This window comes from Cheilinus undulatus, linkage group 12 (assembly GCF_018320785.1).
Source record: "Cheilinus undulatus linkage group 12, ASM1832078v1, whole genome shotgun sequence".
NCBI lineage: Eukaryota > Metazoa > Chordata > Actinopteri > Labriformes > Labridae > Cheilinus > Cheilinus undulatus.
Window position 1 is genome coordinate 934,277 of NC_054876.1, and position 17,832 is coordinate 952,108.

Consider the following 17,832-nt stretch of genomic DNA (forward strand, 5'->3'; position numbering starts at 1 on the left):
CCAGATGTTCTTAGATCCACCACAGAGAACAGCACACACCAGATGTTCTTGGACCCTCCACAAAGAACAGCACACACCAGATGTTCTTAGATCCTCCACGAAGAACAGCACACACCAGATGTTCTTAGATCCACCACAAAGAACAGCACACACCAGATGTTCTTAGATCCTCCACAAAGAACAGCACACACCAGATGTTCTTAGATCCTCCACAAAGAACAGCACACACCAGATGTTCTTAGATCCACCACAAAGAACAGCACACACCAGATGTTCTTAGATCCTCCACAAAGAACAGCACACACCAGATGTTCTTAGATCCTCCACAAAGAACAGCACACACCAGATGTTCTTAGATCCTCCACAAAGAACAGCACACACCAGATGTTCTTAGATCCACCACAAAGAACAGCACACACCAGATGTTCTTAGATCCACCACAAAGAACAGCACACACCAGATGTTCTTAGATCCTCCACAAAGAACAGCACACACCAGATGTTCTTAGATCCTCCACAGGGAACAGCACACACCAGATGTTCTTAGATCCACTTCAAAGAACAGCACACACCACATGTTCTTAGATCCACTTCAAAGAATAGCACACACCACATGTTCTTAGATCCACTTCAAAGAACAGCACACACCAGATGTTCTTAGATCCTCCACAGAGAACAGCACACACCAGATGTTCTTAGATCCACTTCAAAGAACAGCACACACCAGATGTTCTTAGATCCACCACAAAGAACAGCACACACCAGATGTTCTTAGATCCTCCACAGAGAACAGCACACACCAGATGTTCTTAGATCCTCCACAAAGAACAGCACACACCAGATGTTCTTAGATCCACCACAAAGAACAGCACACACCAGATGTTCTTAGATCCACCACAAAGAACAGCACACACCAGATGTTCTTAGATCCTCCACAGAGAACAGCACACACCAGATGTTCTTAGATCCACCACAGAGAACAGCACACACCAGATGTTCTTAGATCCTCCACAGAGAACAGCACACACCAGATGTTCTTAGATCCTCCACAAAGAACAGCACACACCAGATGTTCTTAGATCCACTTCAAAGAACAGCACACACCAGATGTTCTTAGATCCACTTCAAAGAACAGCACACACCAGATGTTCTTAGATCCACTTCAAAGAACAGCACACACCAGATGTTCTTAGATCCACTTCAAAGAACAGCACACACCAGATGTTCTTAGATCCACTTCAAAGAACAGCACACACCAGATGTTCTTAGATCCTCCACAGAGAACAGCACACACCAGATGTTCTTAGATCCACCACAGAGAACAGAGTTTTTAACAGACGATAAATGGACAAACAGAATGTAAACATCAGCATTTTTAGGTGGCTTTCACACTAGAGGCCTGGTCCCAGATCCAAATGCACTTGAGCCCGAAGTTTGGTTTGTTTTGGTAGTGTGAATGCAAACAAACTGCACCCGGGCATTGGACCTGGGCCCACTTAGGGAGGGGGTCTCCATTCAAGTGGACCCTGGCACAGTTTGGATGAGATGTGAATTGCACCACAGCCGGATACTGGACAGAGCTTCGTTTCAGCTTTATGACGTCATCGTAAAAACTAAATTTCTTTTCATGGCGCAGCAGTTTGTTCATATTTTTCCTCAAAAAAGAGTGGAAATCATCAGAGTGAGAGGAGGTGCAAAGGTAATAAAAGTCTCCTGTCACCTCAAAAACCGCTGTGTCTGTGCAGCATGAGCCCATTTAATCCTCTGAGCTGTAGCAGATGTGCAGATACAAAGAAAGATGTTGCTGACATCTTAAAAAGTGATTTTAAATCCTCCATGGCTGCAGGTTGAACTTGTTGCTGGGTTGAAAACAAAAGCAATCTTTGCTTAAGTCATGACCCGAGTGGTTGCCATGGTAGCTTCTTCTTCTCTCTCCTCCTTGGAGGGGTTGTAAACCCGCGTATGTGCATACCGCCACCTGCTGCCTCAGACTAAGTGCAGATGCAAGTGGGCCTGGGCATGGATCAATGGTGTTAGTGTGAGAGTAAGCCAGCAGGGAGGAATCATGCCACGGTGCAGCTTGAAACAACTGGGCCTAATGTGAAAGCACCCTTAAAAGAGTGAATAACTGATGGGCTGGGATTTAAAAAAGTGTTTGAAATAACTATTTATAGTGAAATATTAACGATAAATTTAATAAAATAAATATAAAGAGTGAATCAGTATGGAGTTCAGTAAATGATTTGTTTTCTGATTCACCTTCAAACAAATGTTTTAAAACTGTTGTACTTAATAATGTGGAACAATGCGTTTTGAGGTTTTTGTTTTTTTTTTAAATAATGGTGATCATTATGAAGTTTGTTTGAAGTTTGAATTATGCTCTAACGGCTGATGACTTGAAAAATCCTCTGACTGTCATTTGCATAAATATTTTTGAAAATAAGAGAAAATATGGCCCTCTATGATGATCAGTAGTGTATTTTTTTGTACTTTGTCCTGTCAGCTGTGGTCCTGTCAGGTGTCTGCCTTTGTTTTTGGTACTTTTATGTATGTTTTGTGTCAGTTTAATGTGGGACAACAGATGGAAATTAGCGACTCGCTAAATCTGTTGCAACCATTTTTTCATCTACTTTGTATGAATGATCATTGCACACTGTCCCTGGATAAATGAAGAAACTAAACTAAACTAACTAAAAAATGTGATTTGCTTAATAATGTGGAAAGCAGCGTAAGTGTCCAAAATATGACATATAAATACAAAAAAGGAAACCCATGATTCATCAGCTCTTTGAAAAGCTTTTCAGAGCTCTAAGTCGACACATTCTGATATTTTAGAAAGACTTTAGTCCAGGAGGAACTTAAATAAAAACTCGTACTCATCATCGCTGAAACGTCTTTTTTTCTGACACTGTACAGACATTTTTATGTTGTCTATTTAATCCCATTTACCAACACAATAATGCATCAGTTTCACTGTTTCATTTCAACTATGGATAGATTGATCATCACAGCCCTGGTTTTGGATTGTGGCTCTCACAGAACTATTTTTAAGACAATGTGGCTCCTGGGTAGAATAAGGCTGAGTGCCGCTGGGCTAGAACGGCTCCAGAAGACGACTCCAGAAAGCTGTGTGTGACGTAACGTAGACTTTGTCCTGGTGTTTGTAGAGTCTCTGTCACCACACTGCTGCACTTGAGGGATTTAAAGCCGTTGTTTCATTGATGTCAGTAATCTGACTTTACTCTTAATCTTTGTTAACAACTATAGAACGGTCTGAACTAGATCACTAAGAGAGAGAAACCAACCTCCATCTGTGAATCTTGAAACACATTTCTTCTTAAATCTCTTATTTATTTATTTATGTATTTATTTATTTTCAGACTGGTCCAGAGAGGACAGAACATGGCTGCAGACATCGTCTGCTGATGAAAAGCGTCTGCAGGAGCAGCCTGAGAGGAGTGACAGGAGGGTCTCAGTAACATTAGAGGTGATGAATCAAACAGATGAACTACTCTGACTCTGACATCAGGTGGGAACAGCAGCATGTTAAACCTGTAGATACAACGGAGAATCAGCCGTGACCATGATCGACCTGAGCTTCCTGACCGAGGAGGAGCAGGAGAGCATCCGCTCTGTGCTGAGGAGAGACGCTGAGCTGAAAAAGGCTGAGGAGAAGCGAGTCCAGTGAGTTCCTGTCTGTCCGTTCGTACCCTTATATGGACATAGGAAGGGCATTTATCTGCTAATAGAAATGTGTGCATGCTTTTATGGCAGCATTCATCAGCTGAAGAGCAGTTCACCTGTTTAAGAACGGGTCATGAAGAACACCTAACATTCTCCAGGAACTCTGAGAACAAATGTCAGAATCGTAGGAAGATGTCTGTGAGTGAGGACTACTAATCTGAAACGTAGATGGTGATGGAAGCAGCTGTCTTTACACAGAATATTCTCTGTAGAATCTCAGGAAAGGCTGAGGATCTCCTCTCTGTCAGATGTTCATACACTGCTAAGTGTTCTTAGAACTGTGTGCTGTGTTTCTATCAGGAGCCTTCAGAGGAATATAGCCAACAAGGAGCAGCTGAGGTACATGACCGGAGAATGGTTCTATGAGACCAAGCAGCTCCGCCATCGGGACAGAATCCATGGAGCTGACATCATCAGAGCCTCCATGAGGCACACGCAGAGGCCGCTGACTATCTGTGAGTCTGCTGGCTTTCTGTTCGAACCTGAGGCCTGGAAAAGTTCACTGCATGTGAGGTTTACAGAGGAGGTGAAACCATGACAGGAGGAAGAGTTTGTCTGTGAGGCTAGGAATAAACGTTTAGTGAATTAAAAATGAAATTTAGAGGAAGAAAGGATCCTTCTGAGACAGGTGAGCGTTAAACACCAGAGATGAAGACTAGAATGAACAACAACATTCCTGTATGACACAGGTGTCAAACTCAAGGCCTGGGGGCCAAGTCCGGCCCGTGGAACAGTTAAATCCGGCCCCCAAGATGATCTGATATTTCTGTTCTGACTGTCCCATCAGTCTGAGGTCTGCAGATTTCCTCAAGTATAAAGATGTGAACTTATCCTGATGATTTAAGATATCCTTGTTAAGTCACAAAATCTGAAAAAGTAAGGAGTAAAAATGTTTAGATAAGAAGTCAGGAATGTGGGAAAAGACATTAATCTGTTTTAATTTCACATTTTCAATTCTGCATCTCACAATTAAGACTCAAACTTTGGAGTCTGACTTTTCATTTCGTACTTTGAGCATTTCAACTCATTATTTTGACTTCTTATATAATATTTTGAGCTTTAAGATTCTGAATTCAAATTTTTAAGTGATATTTGACTTTTTTAACCAATTATTTTGTATTTTATCTCATATTTTCAACTCCAAACTTTGACTTTTTAATCCCATAGTTTGACCTTTTAGACTCACAATTAAAAATTTTGAATGATTGAGTCGTGATTTTGACTTCTTTCTAATATATTTGCCTTTAAAAAAATATTATTTTTCTATTTCATGTTTTGACCTTTTTGGACTGATAAATGTATTTTTCTCAGATTGTGAGCCTCTATCTTTTTAACTAAGGGTTTTTTCATGTTTAGTCCTCAGAGCAGGATGAAGGTCTGATGACTTTATTTCTCAAACTTTAATCGTTGTTCTTGACCTCTGACTCATTTCTCTCTTAACCAGCTCTTCCATCTTAACATTTCCTCTCTTTATTCTCAACCCCGGCTCTCTCACTGTCAACATTTAGACCTTTTTCTGTACATTCTGCCTTTTCCTTGACATATTCTCAAAGTGCATGAGGATAAACATCTTCCTGTTGTTCTCATTAGCCCTGATATTTCTCCATAGGAGTCCTGAATGAACAGGGCTGCAGTCCTTGTAGTTACTGAATGATCGCCTCCATTTGTAGGACTCTGTGGTTCTGATGATCAGGAGTGGTTCTTCCTCCGTCAGATGTTTAGTTCATGGTGATAACTGAATGTATGATGTGTGTAAGTGTGAGCTCTTCTGTTGTGTGCTGCAGTGGAGCTCTCTCACTCGCGGCAGGAGCGGCCGAGCTTCGTCAGCAGTGAGAACAGAGAAGTGGTCGTCCCTCCTGTTCTCCAGGGCGTCCTTCAGGACCCTCAGCTAGAGCTCAGCGAGGAAATGTGAGTCAGACCACCAACGCAGTCAGTATGGTCACATGCAAACTAACTTATGTCATTTGTAACCCCAGTTCCAAAAATACTGGGACACTGTGTAAAATATTAATTTAACAAATGCAATTATTTGCAAATTTTACAGCCCATATTTTAGTCGTTATAGAACATCAACAACATTTTATAATTTCAAGAATAATATTAGTTTATTTTGAATTTGATGGCAGCAACACATCTCAAAAAAGATGGGACAGAGCAACAGAAGACCAGAAAGTAAGCGGTCCTAATGCAAAACAGCTGGAGGAGCATTTTTCTGACCTTACAAAGCAGATGGATCCGCCTGTTTCTGTGTTTCTCACTGATGAATCCATTTTGCAAAGCTCCCATCTGAACTGTTTGGGCCCGGCTACAAAATGACAGGACCAATCAGCAACGAGGGGCAGTACTTTCAGGCACGGCAGAGTCGTGACCTAAGCGAGCAGCAACAAGAGGCCGGTGCAGTTATGATGGAAGAGATTAGTGTGGATGCTGCTAAAGCTCCAGTTTTAACAGAACTTGACGACATTTCTTTGTTAAAAGAAGAACAAAGAACAGCAGTGAGTTGTTTTCTTTCCAAAAAGCCACAGAAGTCGTGTACTGGCATGTCTACAGTCGCCATAGTTCGCGTTATTCCGGCACGCACACCTCCGGCTACGTCACATGTTTTGTTGCTCTGATTGGCCCGTAGAGATGTGACAGTGTCAGTGTTGATGTCGGCTTTTAGCTCAAACCAGGTCTGGATCATCATCAGGGGAACCTGGATGGGTCCTGGTGGGCATTTAAGCAGCGTTTCACTGTAGACTGTTCTTCAACAGCCAATCAGCATCTCCCTCAGCACTCAGACTTCCTCTACAGCCCAACAGCTAACGTAACTCTGCTGGTGCTGTCAGTACGATAAGATTAGCTAGCTAAGAAACAGCCACACGTCCAGACACATGAACCCACAGATCAGGAGTGAACTTTGACTCGCAGCTTTAGTGATGTTTTTCTATCGCTGTAAACAGAAAAGCCAAGGGTCAAACTGGGATTTATGGTAACCCTGCTGTGAAGGAACCTTGAAATGTGAGAAATGACAGAGACTGATGTATGTTTATGAGTTAGAATTATCCCAACAGAAATATCTGATTACTGCTGTAGAAATCACCAGCATGTTCTATAACTTAACCTACATCATAACAGGGCGGTGTGAAAGGGGAGGAGCATGTCACCCCAGGTCTGGTCTCCTCTTTGAAACCACGGAGAAGTAACTGAGCAGAGAAAGCCTCCCCTCCTGCAGCTGAATAACCTGAGAACACGTTCTAAACACACATACGGTCTGTGCCGTCTGTGTAGACATCACATGATGCAGAAGTGGAGTCACTTATTTGGGTGGGACGGCTCGTGAGGGAAGTGGTGCACATGGTGAATGGATTCTTAGGCCCTCATAGTTCTCAGTAATCGTCTTAGAGGGTCAGGTCTCACGTGTTCCTGTTCTCACTGGTCCTGATCCGTGGTCACATCATTCACACGCTGCACTGCCTTCAGTAATGAGGAACGCTGCCTGGTTCTACATGTGTCTGCATTTATTATCACATTAAAGAGCAAAAATCTGTAGGACTGACATCTGGCCAGCTTCACCTGTGACAAAAACAAAGAGCAGAGCTGGGATTTATACCGTGAGATTATTTCTATTTCACTCATGCTCAGTGGAGTCCAGCTCCTCCTCTGGCTGGACAAGTCCGTTTAGCTGCTGGCAGTGCATGAAGATGATTAGCATGAGAGCTAAATCCACCGCCACACCTTACTGTCTCATTTGACTTTAGACACTCACAGACAGCTCAGAAGTTATCCACACATAGTGGATCAAACATCTACTGTTCCACTTTCCTCTGATTTCCTTTTCAGTCCGTCACAAGTTCCTTTTTCTGTGGTTAAGTTCATGTTATAATCTTCAATCTACCTGCAAAAGCTAGTCAGTTAAGACTTGAATTTAGAGACAATACTGAAGGAAAACATGAGAATGCTGCAGGGCTGCAGCAGTAAAAATGCATGCTGGATTTTATTTTAAAATGTACACAAAAAAATGCACTGTTGTGCACATCGCGTTCCACAGGCGATGTTTCCTGCATGTGTCCTGTACAGACTATTAACCAGAGATTTTTCCCTTTGTATATATTTTAACATGACTAATAAAGTAGAGGAATATCTGCTCTAACTCTCCCATTATACATCAAGGTCATGTAAGTCACCTGTGCATATCTGCAGCTGATCAGACGGAGGAAGAGAGAGAAAAGTCGAGCATCACTCCCCTTTATACCAGAAATGGAGACAGCTAATGTTAAATATGAACATCTGTCCTTTTTTAACAGTTTTTAAGCAGGAAATAATGATATTCTGAGCTCTATACATGTGGGATCATTATGCATCCACTACAAACCTCCTCACACAGATCAGCTGTTGCTGTGTTTTGCATGAAATGTTCTGTAATGATACTGATATAAGACCAGGAACCTGCTAAACAGAAGCTGTAGGAAGCAGAGCTGTGCTTATGAAGAGAGCAGCGGTGCACACGTTTAGAGTTTAAACAAATAAGTAAAATAAAGCCATTTTTACTCATAAACTGAAATGAACTGAAAGAGACTATGTATGACCTGTTTAAGCGTAAACTTAACTCTGCTGCCTCCATCATTTTTTAATCAGAAAAAAGAGCAGGAAAAGACGCATGGACCATAAAAACATAATAACCAGCCTAAGACCCAGAGATCCTGATCCGTATTACCTGTGGACCTCTATGTGTGTTGAAATATGGTCGGTAATTTGCCCTGGGTTTTATACTCTCAGGTCACAGACATTCACACAGGATTAAAAACACACACACATCCTGCACGGTTATCACAAATGACCAGAGGTCCCTCACCTGTACTAATCCTGATGTATCAGGCTTTAACCAGGAAAAATCAGTAAATTCATGTCAAAATGTTTGTTGACTGAATTAACTCAGTAGCACCATCTAGTGTTGAAAAGGTATTTACCGGCCATATTTAATTTTCTTTGAAAAATTTGCTGCAGGCTAATATCTGTTTGCCACATTTGCCCCCAGACCATAGTTTGGACACCTCGACACCCTACACACTAAAAACTCCTGTGTTATTTAATCAACACAGTTCCTGAGTTGCTGGGGTTGGGTTGTATTTCTGTGTTAATTTTCAGAAATTTACCCATTTTCTGGTTGAAAGGGTAATTCCAATTTCTGCGTTAACATGTCAGAGTAACCCATACTCTGGGTTAACACCCCTTCGCTCATGTCCCTTGCGGCATCCCTCCTTTCACCCCTTGTCATCTTGCACACACCCACTTTGCTTGTAGCCTGGGACCAAGCGGACGTTAATCATGCACTGAAGGTAAACATCTAGCATTTTGGGAAGTCTGTTTGTACCGGTACACTGTAAAATCCAATTAGTTAACCTTACTTAAAAAAAATCATGCAAACCGATTGCCTTGAAAAAAACAAGTAACTTTAACTTTATGACCCTAGTAGAGCAAAATAGAGATTTTTGCCTTGTACTTAAAAAGGCTTTATAAGTGAAGAACAATTGCACTTCAGTTCAAATAACTAAAACTCCTTTGTGTAGAGTACTTAGGTAAGGAAGTTATTAGTCCTCAAGGTTTAGTACAGACTACACTGTAAACCTGGATTTTGTTTCTACTTCAACTTTCTAGCAGTCATTACTGTTTCTTTTATGTTTTGTCCAAAAACGTTGACATTACTAAATCAGATTAGTTGTTTGTACTATTCAGCTGAAAGATGCAATGATCATGTTAAACTAAGATAACTTAGTATGTTTAGTTCTTTAAGGGGAGGGGCTATTTCAAATTTTTCAAAAAACCATGGGTGAGACTGTCAATGCATCTGTTGGCACCGGCAGGTAATGCTTCAATCTTGACTTCCACATGTGGCGAAGCCCATGCTTTACCTGGCCATGTCTCCACCCCACCAGGGAGGAAGTCATTGGCTGATCTGGATCACTATCTGGATCCAGTAATGTTTTTAAGGACTCTTCAGATAGGGCTAATGGTGGAAGTCTGTGTTTTCTGGGTGCTTTTCTAGTTTCAAATTGTGGTGAGCAGTGATGAGGAATGGCTCCTGGAAAAGTTGGATAAGTTTGTCAAGCTCTTGCATAGGAAGCATGAGTGGCTATTATTTATTCTGAACCACAGATACATTCACATACAGACAGAGTGGTCTGCAACATTGACCCCCTCACTCATGGTGTCACACTTCAACCCAACATTCTGTGTTAAATAACCCAGAACTCTAGTTAATATACCCAACTATTGGGTTGACTATTCAACCCATTATTCTGGGTTAAATAACACATTTTTCCTGCTTAAAGTCCCTGTAAAGTGAAATCCAAAGTTTTTATCTTAACACTCTAGAAATGGTGGAATCTGGTTGCTGTAAACATGTGAAAACTCTGAGATCTACATGAGACTGAATTCTGGATTTAGGCCATTTCATCTCTTTCCTGGCTTGGTTTCATGTGGGTGGGGCCAATATGTGTGCTCACGATGTCATGAGCCCACAGTAGAGAATGACCCCGCCCCTCTAACACTACAATATTGTGGAAGGAAGCAGTCACCTGGAGCAGAGACTTCTGGTTCATTCACTGCAAAGGAATTCAGTCTTGTACTCTTGTACCGTTCTATGTTTCATTGCAAAGTTATAGTTCTGCATGTTTTGTTTGTTGGTTCATGTTTTTAGGGGAAAATATTTTTCCAAGTATGACACCATGAGTGAGGGGGTTAATGCTGCAGACTACCCATGTCCTGAGTGGGCGTGGTTTCAGCTCATTCAACAGACACGCCTACACCATCCTGGAGCAGATGTTACTGCCTCATTTTCCATGATTTGAAACTTCATTTTATAAACTTGGAGATGCTTTATGTGACTGAAATTTGACCTGGGGGTTCATAACACAGTGATCTATCATAGGACAAACCTAAATACAGATTTATTTTTACTTGACAGGGTCTTTAAATTAACACCAGGAAAGTGTCGGTCACTTTTTACCCTGAGGTTGGGTTATAAACTACCCAATTTGGGTTGTTTTTAACACAGGAGTTTTTAGTGTGTACTGTTGATACTAATACAGATGTCCCTCTAGTTAATGGTGTCTGATTATAACACATCTTCAGCTTTGCTCAGAGTCAGGCTCTTTACTTTTGGGTCAACACCAACACTGACACTGTTGAGCATGCTCAGAACACTGGGTCCAGTTTGGGTACAGTTTGGGTCTAGTTTGGGTCCAGTTTGGGTCTAATTTTGGTCCAGTCTGGGTCTAGTTTGGGTCCAGTTTGGGTCTGATTTGGGTCCAGTTTGGGTCTAGTTTGGGTCCAGTTTGGGTCTGGCTTGGGTCCAGTTTAAGCATATAGTCTACATGCAGGATTGAACCAGTTTCCAACCTCGTTGTTAGGTGTCAGTCTGACTCTGACAGTGGACTAATGTCACACTAATGCGTTAGCGTGTACTGAGTTATACTACTGTAATGTTTGGACTTTTTCTAACTGTATACATACAGTTAGAAAAAGTACTGTTAGAAAAAGTACTGACTGATAATAATCTTTTAGACTGATTTACTGTCAGAATGGAGAAGTCCTCCTGGATCCGCTGACATGGCTATGCCTCTGTTCACTGTTAGGTATGAAATCAGGACTCCATCTCCACCAGCAGAAAACAATCCTCGACCGGTTTCTGTGTCGCCCATGAAGGTAAGACCACACACAGAGAAGACAGTCCTTTAAAAGGCTGAGAGGTGGATGATAGAGTGACCTTCAGGTGATCTTTTGTTGAAGGAAAGGAAAAATCCCTTCAACAGTGAGGACTTCTCCTCAGAGGAAAAGTGTGAAGATCAAACCCAAACACAGAATGAGGGTGAGTTTTCTGGTTGAACCATTTTAATCTGTCCTGACGTTTCTGTGATCTAACTGTTGATGTTGTGTCATGTTTTTAACTGTATGAGTTGTACCATGGACAAATGGTGGAAGCAGCTAGGCGAGCGTAAAAACCGCAGTAAGTGTGATTCTCCAGGTTTGTGGGTGTCAGCAGCATGCTGCCATGAGCCGGGGTTGCATGGCATGGGAAGCATAAACCTGCTTATTATTTCATCATCCTGTCTCTTTCTGTGGTGTTTCTGCTGAAAAATCAGAGATGGCTTTTTACACACTGATACTAATATAAATTTAGGGACTAGTTTTAGTTTAAAGACTCTATTCTTCTGAGTGTATGCAGGATTAATAACACATAGCTCCAAAGCTATAGTAACTGCATGACTCCTATATATCTGAGTTTATTTCCCCCGTCTCTGTGAAATGAAGCATCGAGGCCAGTGCAGAAGTGGTCAAAGTGAGGGGAAGTGGAAACATGCAAGGCTGCCAGACGAGTCGGAGGATTAAAGAGAATCACATTCCTGAGACCTAATCTCTACTGCATGACCCGTAGCTGCTGAAAACATTTCAGGAATGATAAAAACAAAGTTTTTGTGGGAGAAAGTGTACGATTAGAAGGAAACAAATAATGCTAATACACTCAATCATTACTAATGCCTAAACCAGCTGAGAACTGTGCAGTATTTTACATTTATTAATGTCTAAGTTGTTCATAACAAGCTGTCGTATGGAGATCTTCAACTGTTCACTGACCACAACATATCCTTCATATTTCTGTTCATATCTCGAGTATGTCGCTAAACTCCACAAAATACTGAAGAAGTTTAACTCCACATAATGTCAGAGATCATCAACTAAAACTACACTATAAGAGTGAAAATGGCTCAAATGTGAATGAAAACGCCTTAGATGAGAAGAGACTTGGGTAACAAAGAGTTGAATAACTTTTGAACCATAAATTGTAGGACTTATCTTTCTTTTCTTCCTGCAGCCCGTCGTTGTGCTAATGACGCTATCTATACCTCCGTATCCATTACACAGGCTTTTCTTCCAACCCTGGAGCTTGAGTGACTCTTTGAGGTCTTTAAAGATTAAATCCACACCAGTGGCCCCAATACTGAACTTTTTTCAATCAATTTTTGGATTGTTTCTACCACTAGTGGCTAATGCGTCCCACCATAATATTTTGTCACATGAGCTTTGACAACCAATGGCAGGCTGTTCCATCACTGTGTCATGTTTTGTGAAACTGCACATGCTTTTAGAGCACATTCACACCAGAGCTGTTTGGTCCGCTTTACACGAACTCTGGTCTGTTTTCCTGGATAGTCCAGTTCGCTTGGCGTGGTGTGAAAGCTCATACGAACTCTGGTGCGGACCAAACAAGCGGACTCTGGTTCGCTTGAAAACAAGGGGTTTCGGTCCACTTCCAAACGAACCCTGGTGCGGTTTGTTTGAGGTGTGAAAGCAGAGCGGACCAACTTGTGAACCAAAGGCAGGAAGTGGCATAAAGCGTAATGATATACGGATTTATATGTGATTTAATTCACTCACATACATGTCGGTACCTCGCTTGGCGTCTGTGTAGCCATAGCAACACCTCGTAGTCGGTGCTGATTTATTGGTTCATGTAAAGAACGATGTGTTGGACAGCTCACCACCTCGCTGGCTGCTCCTAATGCCCTAATGCTAAAGCAGAAACCCAAAGACAGCGTAAATTCTGCCCCTTATGGGCAGAAGTCGTAGGTGTTCAGACAGTTTGGTCCGTTTGAGCAAGAGCAGTGTGAGTGCGAACCAAACCAAAGGAAAGAGCAACAATGTTGCACTTCCTGTTCCAAAACGGACCGAGTCCCATGGACTATCAGGTGTGAAAACGATCTTACTCTCAGATATCATGCAGGAGACACCTGAGCAGTTCATAATGGAGAGACAGAGACATAGGGGCTGTGAAATGGCCCTCTGTGTCTCTGCAGACAGGAACTGCTTACAATAACAGCTCAAACTACAGAAATAAAGAAGCACAAGGATTTCTTTTGGTGAATATGTGAATATTCTGAAGACGTTTCTTTATCACAGAGTGACTATTTTTTTCACTTTTTGCCCCCTAGAGATAGGTGAACAAGTATTCTGTAATAGTTATTATTGTTGTCACAGGTGAATTAAATCATCACCTATCCATGCAGTCTCAAACATCTGTTATCCTAAACAGGTCGTTCTGAAGAGCTCAGTGACTTCCAGCGTGGTACTGTGATGATGACACCTTTTTAATAAGACAGTTGGTGAATTTTCATCCCTGCTGGATATTCCACAGTCACCTGCAAGCGACATTATAGAAAGTGGAAGAGTTTAGGAACAGCAGCAACTCGGCCCTGAAGTGGAGGACTACATAAAATCACAGAGCGGGTCAATGCTTGCTAGGGAGCGTGTGCGTAAAGTCTCCAGTGATCTGCTGATTCCATAGCTGAAGCGTTCTGAACTTACACTGGCATTGATGTAAACACTAAAACTCCTGCAGGAGCTTCATGACTGGGTTTCCATGGCAGAGCAGCAGCATGCAAGCCTCACATCTCCAAGCCCAATGCCAAGCGTCAGATGGAGTGATGTGGAAATTTGTTCTGTGGACCAATCACGCTCCTCTGTTTGTCTAGTTGGTAGACAGACCAACTAATAGGCCAGCACTAGTTAATCCTCCACAGAAGATCTGATTACTCTGAGAAATGATTTCTTTATCAGTGGATGACTGGTGGAGCTGTCTGCAGATAAAAGTGTGAGAAAAAGCACATGTGGTAAATATTTGTTTCTGTTTCTTTCAGAGCCTTTATCATCATGTGACAGCTGCACAGCCCCTAATAGTGACCTTGACCTGGACCCCAGTGATAGGCAGGTCTCCCAGGATGCATCTGTTCCTTTTCCAATAAGTGAGCCCAGAGCAGGCAGTGCCACCTCTGAGGAAACTTCTGAGTTAGATGAACCAGAAGTTCCTGCTGTTCCTCGTAGCATCCTCAAGCACCTGTCCCCTTCCAGTTCATCGGACTCGTTGTTCCCCCATGTGGACCCACAAAATCCATTCTGCCCCGATTCTCCCCCCGAGGCCTGGATAGACAGGAAGCAGGTCAGGTTCAGCTCAATGGTTGGTCGAAATAGACCGGATCGTCAGGATGGGAAGGAGCTGGGGGAGCACTGTTTATTGGACGTTGACTTCATGATGTCTGCTGGGGATGAACGGCACAGCAGCACTGATATGGACTCACACAGAACGCCTCATGACGGTCAGATGGACTCTCAGGAGGACAAAGACCGCTGCAAGACCGAGTCAGTCATCCAAGGACCAAAGATTGACCAGCAGGATGTCCATGATGGTAAGAGTTTTACCTAAAACACTAATAAATTCACTGAATCAGCTGTTAATAACCTGCAACTGTAGAAGCTTCTCCTGCCAGTTGTAATCATTATTTCACCCCCATTGCATATCAGGTTTGCTACGAAAATTCACAGACCTTCTGCTTTTTAGAATGAACAAATCAAACAAACAGGTTGGTTTCACCAAGTTCAACTGAAAATGCAGCTGATGAGGACTTCTCCAGTCTCAGAATGATTCAGTCCTTCACAGCAGCTCAAATATGTAAAACCAGTGATGTTTCAAGCACACCTGAAGAACTAATATAGGGCTCCATTAGTTGTTTATTGAATATTTATTTAAGTCTGAGGTAAAACTCACTCAAAGTCTGAGAAACATGAGAGGTGGATCTTTTTCTCCAAGCTCCACTGTGATGTCACCATATCACCGATGCTGCCATTCAAACCAGGGACAGGTGTCATTAGAACAGATGTCTTTCCAAAAAAGTTGGGGTGCTGTGTAAAATGTAAATAAAACTGTTATGAATTTTATTCATAAGGCATAGGCACTAATGTAACCCCATACCATCAGAGATGCAGGCTTTAGAACTGAGCCAGGAGAACAAGCTGGATGTGGTTTCCAAAATGAAGTCCAAATTTTCCTCTGACCACAGAACAGTTTTCCATGTTTCCTCAGTCCATGTTAAATGAGCTTTGGTCCAGAGAAGACGGCAGTGGTTCTGGATGCTGTTCACATATGGCTTCTTCTCTCCATGATCCAGCTTTAACTGTCATTGGTGGATGGCACGGCCAACTGTGTAGACAGACAATGATTTCTGGAATGTTCCTGAGCCCATGCAGGGATTTCAGTACAGAATCATGCCTGTTTTTAATACAGTGGCCCCTGAGGGCCCCTTCAGCCTTGTCCTTGCTCACAGAGATTTCTCCAGGTTCTCTGAATCTTTTAATATTTCAGACTGTAGAACAATTTCACATTTTTCTAAAATGTTTCACAATTTTAAAAAAAAGTTTTTTGCAGATTGGTGACTCTGCCTGTCTTTACTTCTGAGAGACCCTAACTCTCTAAAATGCTCCTTTTATACTCAGTTATTTCACCTGTTGCCATTTAACCTAATAGATGAAAACAGGATCCTATAGCAGTTTTTTGATGCACCACTTACTTTGCTCTGTCCCTACTTTTTTGAGATGAATCACTGCCATCAAATTCTAAATAAGCTAATATTTTTATGAAATGGTAAAATGTCTCAACATCTGATATGTTGTTTATGCTTTATTGTGAATAATGTGATTTATTGGCCAGTAAAAAGGGCGGAAGTCCAGCAGATAAAAATATAACCGGTCAAAATGTCCAGCAGAAAACATGCAAATGACCAGATAAGTAAACACTGAATACTTGTATATTATATTCCGTGTAACCTAGAAGATATGTCGTGAGAATGCGTTAATATAAACTAAAAGTTGCCTAATCTTACTACATCTACTGTCCTGTGGTGCTGGGGTTGTTTATCTCCTCAGACGTCAAGCACATGGCTAATTATGTATGCACAATGACGTCAAAGCAAATCTATCTCTCTGAGCGTGCTCAGTACTGCTGGGGACTACGCAGAGAAACTGGGAAAGTTTGACCAGAGCTTTCTCATAAAGCAAAATTTTCATCTAAGTGAGGTTTTCCTGGTTAACCAAAGCTTCATATCATCAGAGGTATGGAGGGATTTTGTGCCATCACTGCGAGTAATGAAGAGGCTGAAACAAAGGGAACTGTACAGCTGAGAGTCGTAAACACCAATGCAGCAGCAGCAGAGACAGAGGCCTACGCCGAGCCGAGTTGTAGTGGACTTCGATAAACTAACTATGACCAATCCTCAGATAAAGTTGGATTGTAGTCAACACAGAATCAATCGTGCAGAATGGCATGGACCACTTTGAGCTGATAACGAAGGCTCTGTCTCTCTTCAACGTAGCTGTTTGTTAATGCTCGGGATGTCCTGGCTAATTAGCAGAAGTAGTCCAATCCAATCCAATCCAACTTTATTTGTTAAGCACTTTAAAACAACCACAGTTGACCAAAGTGCTGTACAGGTGAATAAGTCTTTGATAAGCCATTCATGAGAGGAGGACTGGACTGGACTATCTGCTGTGGGGCTTTTGTCTTTTCGGACTAGTCCAAATAAACCAGGATAGCTGGATTTCCAGCTTTAGCAGAGGTTACAGTGATATCATCATGAGGACTGATATTAGCAACTGACGGTAAGACTAATTTTTCATTTGAAATGTAGAGTTCTAACATGGTGTCCAGTTAAGAGAGCCCTTTTGTTATGTGTTATGTGTTTGGATGCTTCGTTGTTGCCGCTGGAGGATGGTATTTGGCTGTTGTAAGCTGCAAAGTTATGATAGTGGCCAAAGTGTTAACAGGCTGACGGTGCTGATGTGAACTGTTGTTGTTTATGAGTTTAATGTGGGCGTATATTGTGTAACTGATTGTGTGTGTAAGGAAAAGCGCACAGATTTCATTTTGATACCTTAAACCACTTACACAAAGAAAAATAAGAGAAAGTGTTTGTGCAGTAATTTCTAGGGTTTCAGTCGTGTACGTGTCTTCCAGTCTGTAATATCAGGGTAATAATTACTCAGGTTTACTGTTGGCATGGTTTCTACTGTCTCAGTTTTGGGTCAGGTCTGGAAATAAAAATGTGTCCTCAGTCCCCTTTAGCGCAGACTTGTATGTATGGATGTATCACAGAATATCAGATTTATGCGTTTTGCTGCTGTTAATGCAATAAAATAAAGTTAAAGCAAATGTCTGGTAGTTGTTCTAAATGGCCAAAATTCTTGAGGACTGACGGTCATTTTGACCAGGGACAAAAAAATC

The 17,832-nt window shown here is 41.9% G+C and overlaps 1 protein-coding gene across 1 annotated transcript in view; it reads left to right on the plus strand.

Annotated features, from left to right (window-relative positions):
- The first annotated feature begins 3,392 nt into the window (after positions 1–3,392).
- sytl2a (synaptotagmin-like 2a) overlaps positions 3,393–17,832 on the plus strand; it is a 36,105-nt gene continuing 21,665 nt past the window's right edge. The window contains exons 1-5 of the mRNA XM_041801119.1: positions 3,393–3,683; positions 4,044–4,198; positions 5,528–5,651; positions 11,360–11,429; positions 11,514–11,592. Coding sequence (XP_041657053.1) covers positions 3,583–3,683; positions 4,044–4,198; positions 5,528–5,651; positions 11,360–11,429; positions 11,514–11,592 — 529 coding nt within the window. The 5' untranslated portion in view covers positions 3,393–3,582. The remainder of the gene's footprint in view (positions 3,684–4,043; positions 4,199–5,527; positions 5,652–11,359; positions 11,430–11,513; positions 11,593–17,832) is intronic.